Consider the following 15,625-nt stretch of genomic DNA (forward strand, 5'->3'; position numbering starts at 1 on the left):
TGACTTACACAGACAATGACAGACAAAAGGGGAAATAAATGCCTTGACAGCAAGACAAAGAAAACCTTTTCATAGACGGGAGAATGAAAGAAATGGAAGAAGTAATAAGATTATATAAAAAATACATCAGTCATTTTTTAAGACAAGAGAGACATACACATGCTGCCACAAAAGATCATGAGTAAACATACATTTTTGAGGAGGTTATATAGTCCAATTAGTACTCCATCCAAGGGTGACATTTTATTGTCTCTCTTTTAATGTCAAAGAAAAGGGTGGGGTGATTTTGGCCACTCCCCATCCTCACCCCCAGTTGGCACCTATGATCTGTAGGAAGATCTGCCACTGTTTGCATCATTTTGATAAAAAATATTGGAATGCATTACTTGTTTTATTTCACTCTTTTTTCCACATGACAGCAAACAGTTCAGTTTGTAGTTCGGCTAACTCACAAAATATAGACGAAAAGCTTTTAAGATGTAGCCTCATGTAGCCATAGCTATTTCCACAGCGCTCATAGGGCGAGAAAGTTCTGGAAGCACATGTGCTAAAGGGGGAAAAAAATGCTCTGGCTTGTTTGTATTTCTCAGAACCAGTCACAATCGTCTTGGGCGGCTCTATGCTAGGGGTGTAGCGATGGTGTCCTTGAACAATAGTGTCGGGGGAAACTTGTTTTGGTGGAACATTTGCACATGGGGAGGCAAGCCCTGTCATTAAAATGGCTAGATTTTTTTCGCAAAAGAAAACACCACCAAAAAACAGTAACAGACGTATGTCGACTGTGTGATTCAACTTTTACTGATAGACAAAGAGAATAATTTGATAATCGTTGCGCCAGAGGTGAAGCCTGACTGTACCTAAGCTCTGGAGGAGCTCAGCAGATCTGATAGTTGTATGTGGCTCTTGCAGAACATTATTACGAAGATATCAAAGAAGCTTGTGTGAAATGGAACGGATAGGTACATCATTGAAGTCAATGTCACTGGCCGCTGCTTGGGTAAAAAGATGTGGTAAATTAACTGTGACTGGCTATGTCAGAAAACGGATCAACATCAGGGGCATGAGAGTCCTGCGAGACGGGAGTCTGGGTTTTCCCAAGGTGCGTTCTCAAGTTGTGCTAATCTAGTCGATCCTTACAACAGTTCACTGAAAGAACAAATCAGGCATGCCTGATTACACGATCCAAATCTGTGTCAAACTTGCCATTTTCAGGGTGTAGCTTGTTATCTTGGAGGTGGTTATTGTAGCAAAGAGGAGCTGTGATCCTAACCTTAATTTTATGGGGGACAATGGGCATAGGGAGATTGTAGAAACAAGACATCATAGGTTTTCAAGGGGTCATTGGTGCAAAATGGAGTTCTAGATATAGTGATTGTGTGCAGTAATTCTGGGACATGTAGGAAACAATCTTTTGCTTTAGCCCTCCATTGCAATGCAACAGCATATGATCAGCTGCAGAGCAGCAAAGTCTGTCTCGTTGAAGGACACTTCAGCAGTGCCAATGCTTCATGATTAGGGGCTTGAATGCAGGATAACCAGTTGAAGGACAGTACACCAGCCTGCTATTTTAGCAGATATTACTGAACAGGCACATGTGGGAAGCACTGGTCTCTGTTGTTGCTGCAAAACATTAGAAGCACGCCACTCTTTTGCTACAAGTTCATACATTTTTAACTTTTAACGCTCGCTCTGAAGCAAAGATCTAAAAGCTAAAATAAGCCAGCGCTGTGAAGAGCGAATCCAAGCGAAACCACGGTCTAATCTACCGCACACAGATACTGTGTGATGTAGAAGGGATTGACCTGAGCGGGCTACTAAACATCCGTCCTGACAGCAGCTATTTAATCCACGTTTCATGTTGTCATGCAGCCCTCCTCCATGCAGAACTAATTGCTTGTTTTTGCCTGTTGTGCAGGAGCCCATGTCTGTGAAAATCTGTGAAGGACACTCATTACAACTTGTACAGACGCTCGCAGGAGCGTACATAGATGCAATCATGGGTGCAGACGAGCACATAAACACAGGCAGGAAGAGCTGAACGGTATTCGGTGAATAAGGATCCTAATAAGAGCACTGAGCCAATTCTCCTTGAACCCGTTGCCATAGCTTATCACTCACACACACAACAAACACACACATATGCACGCCACTACCGCTACCAACACAAACACACATCTCTCCTACCCCCTTCCCCACTCTCTCCCCATCTGATTTGCATTTTGGTTAACACTCTAATTGCCTCTCATTAAATACCTTGTCACTTTGATTAATTGGTGCGATACAGAAATGTAAAACAGCAGAGCGTTACAATGCATAGTGAACAGTTTGGGATTGGGAAAGACGAACAAGCCAAGCTGAAGATACAAAACAGAGGTGAAATCTCACCAACTCCCCATGCACTTTTAAAGTTGAGTCAGGAATTTCTATTCCTGAAGTGAATCTTTTAAAAACCTGAGGACAGTGGCACATTTAGGAGAAGAGTTACCTGTGGTTAAAATGATTCTGACTCAGATATAGGTGTCTGCAATGAGGTGCTGATGAACTCTCCTTGCTCCTCTCAGTTCGTTCCTGGTGGATAAATATAGGTTCACATGAGTCACATCACAGCACAACAGCAGTCATTTACCTCAGAAAGTCACCATGCTCAGTTTGAAATTGGCTGTAATTGTAGTGAATTATATATTTTAGCCACTCTCAGCCACATCTTACACAAAGCTATGGGATTCTCGATCTCTTTTGAAATGCCAGGTGCTGTAATTGTACCGTAAGTGAGAGGTAATATCAGAGTTGTTGTTTTTAAACTCTCTGACCTCTGAGCACAATTTAAAAAGTCATAAGGAACTAAACTTCACTGATGTCTACTATCTGGAGAAGTAGCATGGCATCTTGCAAAACAAACAAAAGTTCTTTGACTGAGTCCATAATTTCGAGTCGGTATTCCTGACCTCCGATGTAAATGCTTCCCCGTGCATCCGCTCTGGAAAGCATGGACGCCCAATGGTGAGATACTTTCTTTCGACCTGAGCTTCAGATGGAACGTGTTCATAATAAATATGCCACAATAGTTTAAATAACCAGAGCACACTGATGAGTGGGAGCAACCCACCATCTGACACCAACTTACTGTGAGGAAGGAGACCGACAGCCGATTCAACAACCACGGGAATGTAAAGACAGAAGACAGACCTGGCCGGCGGACTTAACCATGAGCTTGTTCAAACAGGTGTTGTGCTTTACGTTTCTAAAACCAGCCATTGGCAACTTGACAAGCTGATAGTAGATGACACCACCAGCCGGCTTGAGTCAAGCTGAGACAGGCGAGTTCACACCACTGTAAGGGCTCATTCATGCTCAATGTTAGAGACGGAGACCGATGGAGCCGTTTGTCCATAATCCGCATTTATTTTGTCCGTATTTGTGGATGTTTTCTGAAAACTGATGAATATGGACGAATGCCCATCTCGGGACAACAGCTGAAAATTAGCAATCGTCCCTATCGAATCAAAATAAAGGCGTAACAAAACAAATCGGTAGCTTCACGTTGTTGTGCTGTCAGTCGTGAAAGGTATTTGAGTGCGGAGGTGTAGGGATGTGTTTTTTGCAGTGGAAGGAGTTTTGGTCCGACTACCTGCAGCAGCAGTGTTCTTGTCATCTTTCCTCCCGACAAAATCAAAGTCATGGGAATATTCCCAGGCGCTAAGGTAATCGTTTCCATCTTCCAAACTAGCTAGGTGCTTTGTGACGTGCCTGCACAGCGCTACGATTACGGAAATGAGTCCGCTGACGTGACTATTGTATTTCAAGTCAGTTGTTACGTAATTGCTTGATTTTGGGAGTAACTGTAACAGTATTACTGAAATCTCATCAGTAATTAGTTACTGGAAAAAGTAATATTATTACTGTAACGCGTCCTTGCCCCAACACTGATCATGACCTCATCTACCATCACCTTGTTTGTTGTTGTGTGAAACTTTTGACTCTGCCCTCTAGTGCCATCTATTGGCTATATCTATGCCACCGTAAAGGACACATGGAAGTATGGAGGGCAGAGATGTTTACAACGTTTGAAACTGCATGTTTTTTTGGATATAAAGGGAGTATAAATGATCCTTAAAAGCGTTACGTACCATCCGCCGAAAACGTAACGTCCATGGTCCATCGCCATTTCTGAAAACGTCAGCAAACAAGTCACAACTTGTGAACTAGGAGCTTTCAAGAAATTTCCACTGAAGAGGTTGTGAATACCACACATTTTCATGAACTCAATAACCAAAACCCCATTTGATGGTTATGATATCTGCACAGGGAGCTACTTAGGGGGCAACATGCTAACCAAGTTAGCTGCCTAATTTGCCTCTAAATCCTTAATTGAGCACTTGCAAATAGCTTAGATCTATTATATAATGTTGCACTCTGGTTGGTAGTATAGTAGAATGTTTTGGAAAGACACAGTATGAAAACAAAGACTGGGAGAACAGGTTTATTTCCACCCTGTCTGTTCTGTTTTGCTAGCTCACCCTGTGTGCTTGTCACGTACGCATCAGTAGCATCATGGTATTCTCATCCCACACAAGACAAGGGTCAATATGATTCAGTTGACCGAGCATGGCCCACCACTTGCACAGCCTGCCACTCAAATTTATGAAACCATCATCTTCCTTTGCCTCTGCTGCACTAGGTGATATTGCATGTCAGAGACTTTTATTATTAAAATGAGACATTTATGACAGGGAGCCCTCGCCACACGAGAGCGGCCTCCTGAATCATCTCAATGCAGCTAGAGGAGGAAGAGAAATGAGATTTGACAGATTATTGGAGGACGCCACCTGCGCTTCCTCACTCATCACAATATGCCAATTTCAATGTAAAACCAATCTTACTTGTATTGAGCTGAAAATCATGATCTAGGGGATTTATGGAAGAAAGCTTGCTGCTGGGGTTGAGTGTCTCCTTCGAGGCAGACAAGGCCGGTGTTGAATAGGCAGGGGGTCTCTCCAGGCAGCTTATTGTTTCCTGGCCCATTGTAAGCCTATTCAATCTGAGATACTGCCATTATTCAGTCAAACATGGCTAATGCAAACAACTGCATTGTAGAGCTGTTTTCAGTCTGCAGGGAGCTGATGTAATGTTTAAACTGTGTGTGTGTGTGTCTGCTTCCATTTGCTCACAATGACACCATATCTGTCAGATTTAGCTGTGAGGTTGAGTGGTTTCAGTCACGCTCTTATCTGTGGGCAGCAAACACACCCATTCACATGGACACACACACACACACACACACAAACAGTTATCTCTGGACTTTCCTTATCACGCTTGTTTGTATTCAAAAGTGGAAACAACATTAGCCATCTTAGTGGTCGACTTATTCAGCCCTGTGACACATTTAAAGGTTGACATGACGAGCCCCCTCTTGAGCATACTCAAAGCCTCAGGCCTCGTGCTGATTGGCTTTCACTGTGCTACTTTCAACCCTGTCTCAACACATGTACCAGTCATTTCTGCACCATGGTCTGCTAGTAACCCCTCATAGTCAATGATGTGTGTAATTGGTGCATCACAGGCAGCGAAATGTGACATTAATAGCTGGTAGCGGAGACTCGCTCTGTGCTGTCTGCTTGACCTTAAAAGTCTTGGCAGAGCTGTGTCAAGAAGGAAAATGTCAGAGAATATTCAAATATGGCACTGAGCTTAGAGGAGACAGTGGTGTGAATTAAGGTTGCCACCACATTTTTCTGCCATAAAGACCCACAATATTTGGTCAAAACTGAGTTGACAGCAAAATCTAACCTTTTGAAATTTGTTTTATCGTATAAATTACGCTGAACAAATAGAAATAGCAGGTAGTAAAATTTCAGGTTCCAAAGACCAAACAGCAAAAGCAAGATAGCGATATGACACTGATACTCAGGCCAAATCTAGCTCGCAGTAGGGTGCCAGGTGGCTCCCACTTGGTGTCAAAAAGTGCCAGCTTAGGATCCCCTGGACATCTGTTAAGGGGTCTGGAGGATCCTCCGAGCCCCACACGTCCTTAAATCCTTAAAGCCCCTGCAAACACCTGACCTGTATGTATACCTGATGCAACTGGATTTACTTCTTAGCAAAGACGAGTAAGGACAGCAGATGTGGAAAGGATTAAAACACAAATTAATTTGTTATATTTACTGATAAATACTGTTAATGTTTTTTTTATTAAATGGTCCCTAGTCTCCTGTCACATTGCAAAAGTGGTCCTCGCAAAGCAAGTTGAGTATACCTGCTATCTGACAAAAGAGCTATCTGAGATAGCCACAGATAGCCTTAGGTAGAGATGAATGTGAAATGTGTCTGCATTTTCCTAAGTATTAGTCATTGTGCCGTAGGAGTCGAAAAGTAAACAGCCAAGATGGCAGCTGCCGAAGGGCCGCGTCCATTCAGTTTAGCTTGGGAAGAAACGCTAAGCCAACTACACATCTTTTTCCTTGAGAGAGGAACAGAAGACTGCCCTAGAAGCCTTCTTTTCCAGGAAGGACATTTTTGCTGTTTTGCCGACGGGATATGGCAAAAGCCCCACTGGTCAGCAAACCAATGGGGCTTAGTGCAATGAATACGTCACCTTGTTTTTTGCTCTGATGGCTACCGTGCTGTCCAATTGCGTGCAGCGGCATTTAGTGCCGTCCCTTGGGTAGGACGGGTGTGTCAGTGAGGGCCAGACTCAAAATCTTTCTATATTTGAGTTACCAATTAACCTGCATGTCTTTGGACTGTGGGGGAAAGCCGGAATAGCTGGAGAAATCCCACGCTGACGTGGGGAGAACATGCAAACTCCACACAGAAGGGCTCCTTCACCCCAAGGTCCGAACCCCCCACCCTGGAAACCAGAAACCCTCTTGTTTCACCGCACCACCTTGCACCACCGTGCTAGCCAAAATTAAGTTGTCTTGATAAACTCAAGGTAACACGGGGTGAGCGATTGCTAAGTCAAAGAATATTTCACCCCCAAAACAATCATTTGTATATAAGAGCAACAGTGACTGTCATCTAGCTTTCACATAAGGGACCCAAGCCTGGATCCGAGTACACTTGTCTACTCTGGTACAGTATGCATCAGGTCTGAACACCGCAGGGCAAGTCATACTTGGCCACAGTTTAAATCAGTCGTTTGCACTGCGCCCAAGAGACTGTTCATATGAGATCTGCGACATTTTTTATACAAACCATTTCTTTTATATTTATAATATTCAGGTATTTAGCCAACTAGTCAAACTGTGTTAACCTTCTAACCCTTTGTTCAAAACGTTCTGCCTGTGTAAGCCTGTATAGATGGGAAAGACAAAAAACAAGTGTCTCAGGTAGCGATAACAAACACTACAAAGTGGGCAGATAACAAGCAAATGACATTTTTCACTGCCGCCTGTAGATCAGTGATGACACACACACACACACACAAGCACACGAGGTATACATCTTTTGTCCTCCCAAAGTGTAACACACCACTTTGAACCTTAACCTTTAAAGGAAGAGTGTTTGGACAGACAAGAAGCCTTGGTTTAGGGCTACTGGGAACCATTTTTATTGGCAATGGTAACCTTTAACTTGAGAGGTATATGAAGGCTGCGCTATATTGTTGGTTCATTACGGCCATCCCTATGGACTACCGCGAACTCACACTATTTTTAGTGTTCTCCCGCAAGCTTTTATGGGTTATATCAGATGATGTAATGAGCGGATATTGTCTCTCTGTCAGCTTGGTCATGGGAGCGCAGTTGAGTGATGAGAAAGGGAACTTGTAATCAAAATGGAATTACTGTTTGATATTGATGGAATCCGCACACCTACACGTTTCGGTGTCGTATTTGCACGTATGGGTAGCTTCGGTGCATGCTTACCCACTCACACGCACATACAGATAGAAAGGAAGATCCCACAATATGACTAAATCACACTTGAATCCCTGTGGGGAAACAGTCTTTGCATGAGCAAACAATAATAGGAAATTGTGAAGAAAAAAGATGATAGAAGAGAAAATGAGGATATTTCAATAAAATAAAAGGAGAATGTTTATGTCACAGAAGGTTTATTGAATGACTAAACAACTATAAGAAATATAGAGTCGTTGCATACTTATTTAAAGCGTACTGTGTGTGAACATAAAGAAAAGCAAAATGTAAATGATTCTGATTGTGAGCCATTTTGCCCAATTCACATCTCAACCATCTCAAAGCTCTAAAACGCATCTCTAACTTGTCTACTCCTCTTTATCTCCTCATTTGTGGCTTAATTACCCCTAATGCTTTGTAAATTCGCCGTATATGATGTACAAAATGTGTGCTGCACACAAACACATACACACACACACATAAAAACCTGCACGTTCTGAGCCATTATCCCCAGTCTTTGTCACATCTGCTGGCTATTAATCAGCCCCCAGTTAGCTCATCAACAGGCAGATTGAATAGAGGAACAACAGCAGGTAAACACACTGGCAGGTGTAGCCGCACAATCACTTCCTGCTTTCCAGAGCATTCGCTCTGATTGGAGATTAATGTGTCCATCTGGACCTCATTACAACTCAAAAATTCTGTGGAACTTTCTCTGCACTTTCTCGGAGATGGACATAGGTTCAGACAGGACGATAATATGCAGTTAATGTGTGTGGAGGAGAACTTTTATGTGGCAAAAACATGAGAGAGGTCACAGGTTTGATGCAGCCACAAGTTAATTGCTGTCATAGCTGCAGATGGCAGTAGGATGTGGACTGATGGCCACTTAACACTTGCAAGCTGTAGCAGCGACATGACAACAAGAAAACTATAATGCTGTCAACATGATTTCCAATTTGCTGCTCCTTAGTCCTTTCACCAAGCTAAACAACATATCCTCATACAACAACTCATATCCTTTAAAATACACGCACAATGGTTCGCATGATATCCCATGAATTACAGCCCCACTAATGACATCATGTTATGTACTTAACGTAGAGTTACAGAGGTTATTTTAGGTTTAGGCAAGTGAAGAAATATGGTGACGACGTACCTTAAAATGTCTCAAAGCTCACAGTTGTGAACATCTGTCTCCTGGGGAAAGTCCTATGTTTTGTGACCCATTCACTACCCCTTCCTTCTTTATTCTTTACTCCCGTCAGTACATTGGTCACATGATCATAGCCTTCCCAAATATGTGGGTTGTGCATGAATTATCAGCTTACGATTATGTATGATATGTAAGACTTTTGGTGCATCACTTATCATAGGAAAACGCATGAACAGTGTACAGTTCCCAATTGGTGGGCCATGGGTCCATTCCAAATAGACCACAAGCGACTCATGAACATGTCAAGTTTGTAAAAATGCACACTTTAATTTTAAGTGCAGTAAATTTCCAGCACAGAGCTTTTATTTAGCAGTGCCATTTCCTGCTGTAGAGTGATTGAACTACAGACGGCTACTTAACAGAGACAGCTAGCTTGACGACATGGCCGAACGCAAATATGACACTGAGTATAATAAACTATGTGGACCTCGAACTAACGACTAAGGAGAAATCTGGACCCCGTGGCTGGACCAGTTGGGAACCACTGATTTAGAATGTAGGCATCCATTTTGTTAATTTGTTCTCCTAATAATGATGCTCGACAAACGCTTTGACACCTGAAATCAATGCAAACAATCAATTTCAGGATGTGAAAATGAACTTGAGCACAGCTTTGGCACACGGAGGTTAAACTAATTGGGTTACACTTAAAAGCATAGGGGTGTGGGTGTGTGTGTGTGTGTGTGTGTGTGTGTGTGTGTGTGTTTTCACACTGACAGCTGTCAGTATGACATCTCTTCTCCACTGGTTCCCTTGTGGCTCAACCTTTTCTGATCTTGCAAATTAAGTAGGCACTGCTTGCTAAAACTGACGCTCCCCATGGAGCACGGTCTCCCCCCACTGCTGCTCCCCACTTTGCTGCTCATTTGCTTAAATCAGTATTTTTACTATTCTATGTCTAATGGGCTTAATGGTGGGACTGCAATGTAAATAATGCATTTGAGTAAGATTGATTGGGGGAAGAATATTGGTGCAAAACAGAATGAGATAAAATGAGCTCATTAAAGAGTTTTTCTTCTTCAGCAAATGCTGCACTCTAGTACATTATACAGTCTCTGTAAATTGGCAGCAGCCAAGAGGTTAGAAAAGCCCATTTGTGAATAGCTGGTCAGCAGTTAAAATATCTGAACCTGCTGGGAAAGTGTTCCGCGTAGGGAAAAACAAGGGAGAATATGCAATATGCACCCTCCATCAAGAATTACTGCTGAAGTGCCCTTTATAAAAGCACTTAACTTGTGGTTGCTTTACTGGAAGCTATTCAGTGCCTAACTGTGGAGACGTGTAAAAGTACTGTGAGGCTCCCAGGTGTGAATGTGAAGCAGGTCGTTGCTGAAAAGAGCATGCACGTCTGTCAGATTGTCCTTGGATAAATGAGGGTTTGAAAAAAACTTCTTCCGCTTACTTTTCTCCTCTTTGTAGAGACAGAATTCAGACAGTGGAAAAGAATTCAGTTTGCATCTTTTTACCATAAAATGTAACATAAACGAGGACATGGTGTCCTAATGATTTGGTCTCCTCACACCATACAGGTGAATGGGCGCAACTTCTCCAAGGTCGACCATGAGGAGGCAGTGGTGGAGGCCATCAGGCGAGACCCAATCGTTGTCCAGGTTCTGCGGCGAACCCCCACCAGAGCCACGGCTGCTGTTGCACACAACCACAGTGGCACACCACAGGACGTGTGTGTGGTGGATGTTTGCACGCAAACGGACATCACCTTCGAGCACATCATGGCACTGGCGAAGCTTCGGCCTGCTACTCCGCCTGTCCCTGACATCTGTCCCTTCCTTTTGTCTGACAGGTGAGGACAATGCTAGACAAGTTTTCCATCTACTGAAAGGTAGCTGAATGTGAGCAGAATGAATGGCAGAATGTGAGATGAATGAGCAGACTGGGCTTTTTCAGGAGGAGGACTTGAAGCGACAGGCCAAGGTGGTCTCATCCCAACTTATCAAATAGCGCTGCTTTGTTTATGGACCTACACATTACAGTTATACGCCAGATACCGTCCTGCGTCTGTTTTGGACGTTCTGGGATAGTGTGTTAATTTCACCTTGTTACATGCGTCTTATTTTTCAAAATATACTTCTAGTTTGTGGTTAGGTTAGAAAAAAACCCCATCATGGTTTGGCTTAAAATTCACATGAGAAACAAACAGCGAGCTCTCGGGTGAAAGTCCAGAGTTCGTTCAACCCATCCACCATCCCTCCCACCCACCCTATACAGACTTTATCGCAAATTATATTACGGTAGTTGCCACCCGGTGCATATCATATCCCCGCGAAGGTTGCCTCTGTGTGTCCGTGTCTGACGCCAATGTCCACTGACAAAGCAATGGTATTTAATGAGTGTGGTTGTTGCCTGGTGCTTCTACAACTGATGCGCCCAGTGTGTATCATATCTCTGCGATAAGGCTCCTCTGTGCATCAGTGTCTGACGTTGAAGACAGAGGGTGAATACAGGTGTTATGAGGGAAATTAAGGGGTTTTTTTGATGATAAAAGCATGTTAATATGCTCTAGTAGGAACTTTTAAATACAAAGTTTGAACCTGAAAATGAGCATAATAGGTCCTCCTTAACTGGAACCAGGATATATACCTTCTTTTCAGTCCCAAATGAATGTGAAGCTTCCCTGAGGTTTGTTGTTTTCTTCCATTTCACAGTAGTAATTAAGCAGTTGTATCATAGTGTGGAAACCCCCAGCATAGCTAAGTACTTTGTCCCTGTGATATCATTATGCGCAGCCAAACCCGCATGCAATAATTGCTTCTGTGTGCTACATCCATTTTCTTTAATGGGGAGCTTTTGCTGGGCGATTAAAAGCCAATGGGCTGATAGAGCGGGCATTCTGGCACTACGTCCATTCTGTGGCTATTTATAGGGTTTTAGCAGGGCAGTAGATGAAATCAATTTGTCCTATAAAACTACAAATCTGCCAGTCTGGGTCAATGATTATGGAGAGGTAGTTATCATGGTGACAGTTTACAGAGGTCATGGCTTTTATGGGGCGATTGGTTGATGTTTATATTGCTTGTTCAGACTTTTGTTGCAAAATGAGATAATTTATACAAGGGGTCTGCTATGTTGTTTAATATCATGCACCTTTTTTGTTTAATTTTGTCAGAAAAAGCCAAATGAAACACAAAGGCACGCATATGCGAGCATATATTTATGATCTTGAACACAACTGTCTCTTCTTCTTTTTCCTCCCTAGTTGTCATTCCATCCACACCATGGAGCATGAGTTTTATGAATGTCCAGAGTACCTGTCCAATACTCCAGCAGAGGTGGAGAGAACTGAAGAGTATGAGTATGAGGTACCGTTTTACATCTTTCTGCTGTATGAGTGTACTATAAAGTAGGACTGGGCCATATGCCCTGTAAATAATATTGCAATATTTTTAGGATATATCACGTTACACAATATATATCTTGATATTTTCAAATCTCCTCTAATGGAGTAGGCAACTGTTTCAGTTAAGTTAAATAAAGTACTGTTATAATAAAGTTACATAAAGCACTGTTATTTGTTATAATGAAATAAATATTAGCAGAACCACTGGTGATTTTACTGGGAATGTTGATGTTTTTGCCATGAACTTCTGGGCAACAGTTAGCTGTGAGCAGTTAGCAGAAATCTTTTCCCCTTTCTCTTTTCATCTCTCTACTGTTGCCTATCCAACAAAGGCACAAAATATCCAAACGATCATGTTTTAAAAAGCAGAAATATCAAAACACAACTGGCAAATTGCCATTGGAATTAACCAACCACATTTATGCTCCCCAGAGGATGAACCCTTTCCATTTTGGACCATTCATTATCCATCCTCTGGTGCGTTTATGTTGCCATATTTTGATAGGTGCTACCCGCCTTTCATTTTAAATTAAGTTTTCCAGTGAAGAATCAAATGTTTATAATGTTGCATCCTATGAAGCCCCTGGATGCGAACAGCACAATATTGGTGCAATAGAAATGCATGTTGGGCTATTTGTGGCTTCATATTTCCAAGCTGCTTTGTCAGTAACACACAGTCTCAGGAGATAGCCCTGCCATATGATGCTCACGTCCCACAACAATACAAGAAAAATAGTCTACCACAATAATGCAGGAAAATTGGCTGCCCCTTGTGAGAGCTGCATCTAGCCTCTAGACTGTTCTGCGTAGCATAGCAAAGACCCTGGGTTTAAGATGGAAAGCCATTCTTCATATAATCGTAGCAAAAGAAAATCCCTCTCTGAAAGGCCTCCCTGTTGAATTACCATTGTCTTTCATTCACAGCCTGTTAGTTTCCCTTTCATCGGGCTCTGTCCTTCAGAAATATATGTGTCCTCTTTTCAAACAGCCACTTTAAGCTGAACAGTTATGTGGTGAAATGCGAGCATTCACCGCGCAACATGACAGAGCTAATCAACTAAATTATTTAAATTGTGGTGGATTATCTGCCATATATTGTATTTAATGAGTCATCAATACTGTATTTATAGACTTCAGTCTGGTTTATGGTCGACAGGATTTAATATCACCAACACAACCTAAACTCAGCCTTAAGTAGGAAGCCTTTACAGTGAACTGCCCATTGGTCCGACATCCCATTGTTCCGACCATATTAAACCCATTGTTCCGAAGTCCGTTCCGAAATCATCATGATGCCCTGTGGTTAAGGTCTGGTTAGGTTTAGGCACAAAAACCACTTGGTTGGGGTTAGGAAAAGATCATGGTGTGGGTTAAAATGAAAAAGAAAGTGACAAACACATAAGCCGTGAGCCTGCTCCGCCTCAAGCCTTTCCCAGCTGACCCAGAGCCGGTCGCCTCGCACCATCAAGGCAGAAATACACCCGCCGGGAGCTGTTCAGCAATGCAGACCGTCGGACTAATGGGATGTCGGACCAATGGGCTGTCGGACCAATGACATGGACCCGCCTTTACATTGCTAGTTTGGAACAGCACCATGAGTGCTTCTTTACAATACAACAAATGAAAGCTGCATTACATGACCTTGCATGTATAGACATGCTCGTGATTCTTCGAGTGCGAACTTAGGCACAACACTTCTTTGTGTCAATGTTAGCATGCTAACATGCTCACGATGACAATGCTAACATGCTGATGTTCTGTAGGTAACATTAAAAGAGCTCTATGTGACATTCAGAGCATGTAAATGACTTAGAGTCTGGGGCAGGATTGTCTGCACATGGTTCTCAACATGGAGGGGGGAAGCAAATGTGCGTTTCCTAGGATAGCAAAGGAATGACCTGCCTTACTCTGCACAACCAATGACCACAATGACAAAAATGTGCACTAGCCATTTATAAGCCCCTTTTACACTGTCTGTTCAAGGCGAGAATATCGCACTGTTATGCCACCTTGCTGTTCTGTATATAAGGTGCCATCGTTGAATGAGTGGTCTGGCCTTTATGCTGCCACAGGAGGTTGTAGCAGTGCCAAAACAGTGTCTGTGTAAAGAGGACAGCCAGCAGGACGGGACCAAGGGCAGGATGGGTGTGATGTTTTGACGAAGTGTTATATGTGCAACTCACTGCGAGAGATTTAAAAAGCAGCTGGTAGCAATTAGCAGCTAACTTAAAGAAAAAGAACTGTGAAAATGCCTGCAAATTTGGAAAACAATAAGATTCGGGAACCCCTTACCCTTCAAGTGGAGGATGAGATCAGCCGCCACATAACAGGGACGGTAAAGGATTTTATTGTCATGTTAATATATAGGGTTATAAAGTGCTGCCGACATCTATATATCGCGTGAGAGGGCAGGGCTTGTGGTAAACGTCACCCCTGTCACGCCTCTTTTGGTTTGGCGATGCTGGCATGCTGTTTAAAATCACACACTGACATGATGCTGCCATTGTTTGGTTTTGTGTAAAAATACAGAGGAAGCATAAAGAAGAGACTTACAATCTCTGTGTTAAAAGAACTATCGGGTGAGTAGGGCAGGTCTTTCCTCCGCTATTCTAGGGAACGCATATGCGCTTTGGGGAAACTAGAGGGTGGGCATTGCGCTTCTGCGATAGCGCTGTACCGCCACCATGCGCTGGGATGGCGATATTAGTAATAACTGCTGTATGAGTGTAGTGCAAAGCGCCAGCAATTAGCTAGCCAGTGAAACTCTCACAGGGACTCGCACATACCAAAAGCACACACAGGAAGTGGATGCTACTCCACTATATCTATACATAGCAAATAGTGTTTTGCTACTATAATAATGTTCTGAATATTGCATACAGTGACTTAAAGTCTGCTCATCATCTGACTTTAACATGTAAGCACATCAAAATTTGCTTATTGAGATACATTCTGTACCCACAAGTGTCTCCATTGTATCAGAAGCATCATGCCACTCAGGCAGTGGACCTTGAGGTCATGTTAGGTGACAGTGATGGGTGACGTCTGCTACTGTCTGTGGTTCTCCCTGCTTTAATAGACAATTCCTGGTTCAGTGAACTGCACTATGGGTCATTAGGAATCCTCAGCTGCCAGCTGTGGCCTTACCTTACAGTGTCACCGGGAGGAAGGAATCTCTGCCGTGTGTCAGGGGTGCGA

At 42.9% G+C, this 15,625-nt stretch overlaps 1 protein-coding gene across 1 annotated transcript in view; it reads left to right on the forward strand.

The window, feature by feature from the left end:
- pdzrn4 (PDZ domain containing ring finger 4) overlaps window positions 1-15,625 on the forward strand; it is a 49,856-nt gene that overhangs the window by 17,861 nt on the left and 16,370 nt on the right. The window contains exons 2-3 of the mRNA XM_033614294.2: window positions 10,602-10,873; window positions 12,287-12,389. Coding sequence (XP_033470185.1) covers window positions 10,602-10,873; window positions 12,287-12,389 — 375 coding nt within the window. The remainder of the gene's footprint in view (window positions 1-10,601; window positions 10,874-12,286; window positions 12,390-15,625) is intronic.

This window comes from Epinephelus lanceolatus, chromosome 23 (genome assembly GCF_041903045.1).
Source record: "Epinephelus lanceolatus isolate andai-2023 chromosome 23, ASM4190304v1, whole genome shotgun sequence".
NCBI classification, from domain to species: domain Eukaryota; kingdom Metazoa; phylum Chordata; class Actinopteri; order Perciformes; family Serranidae; genus Epinephelus; species Epinephelus lanceolatus.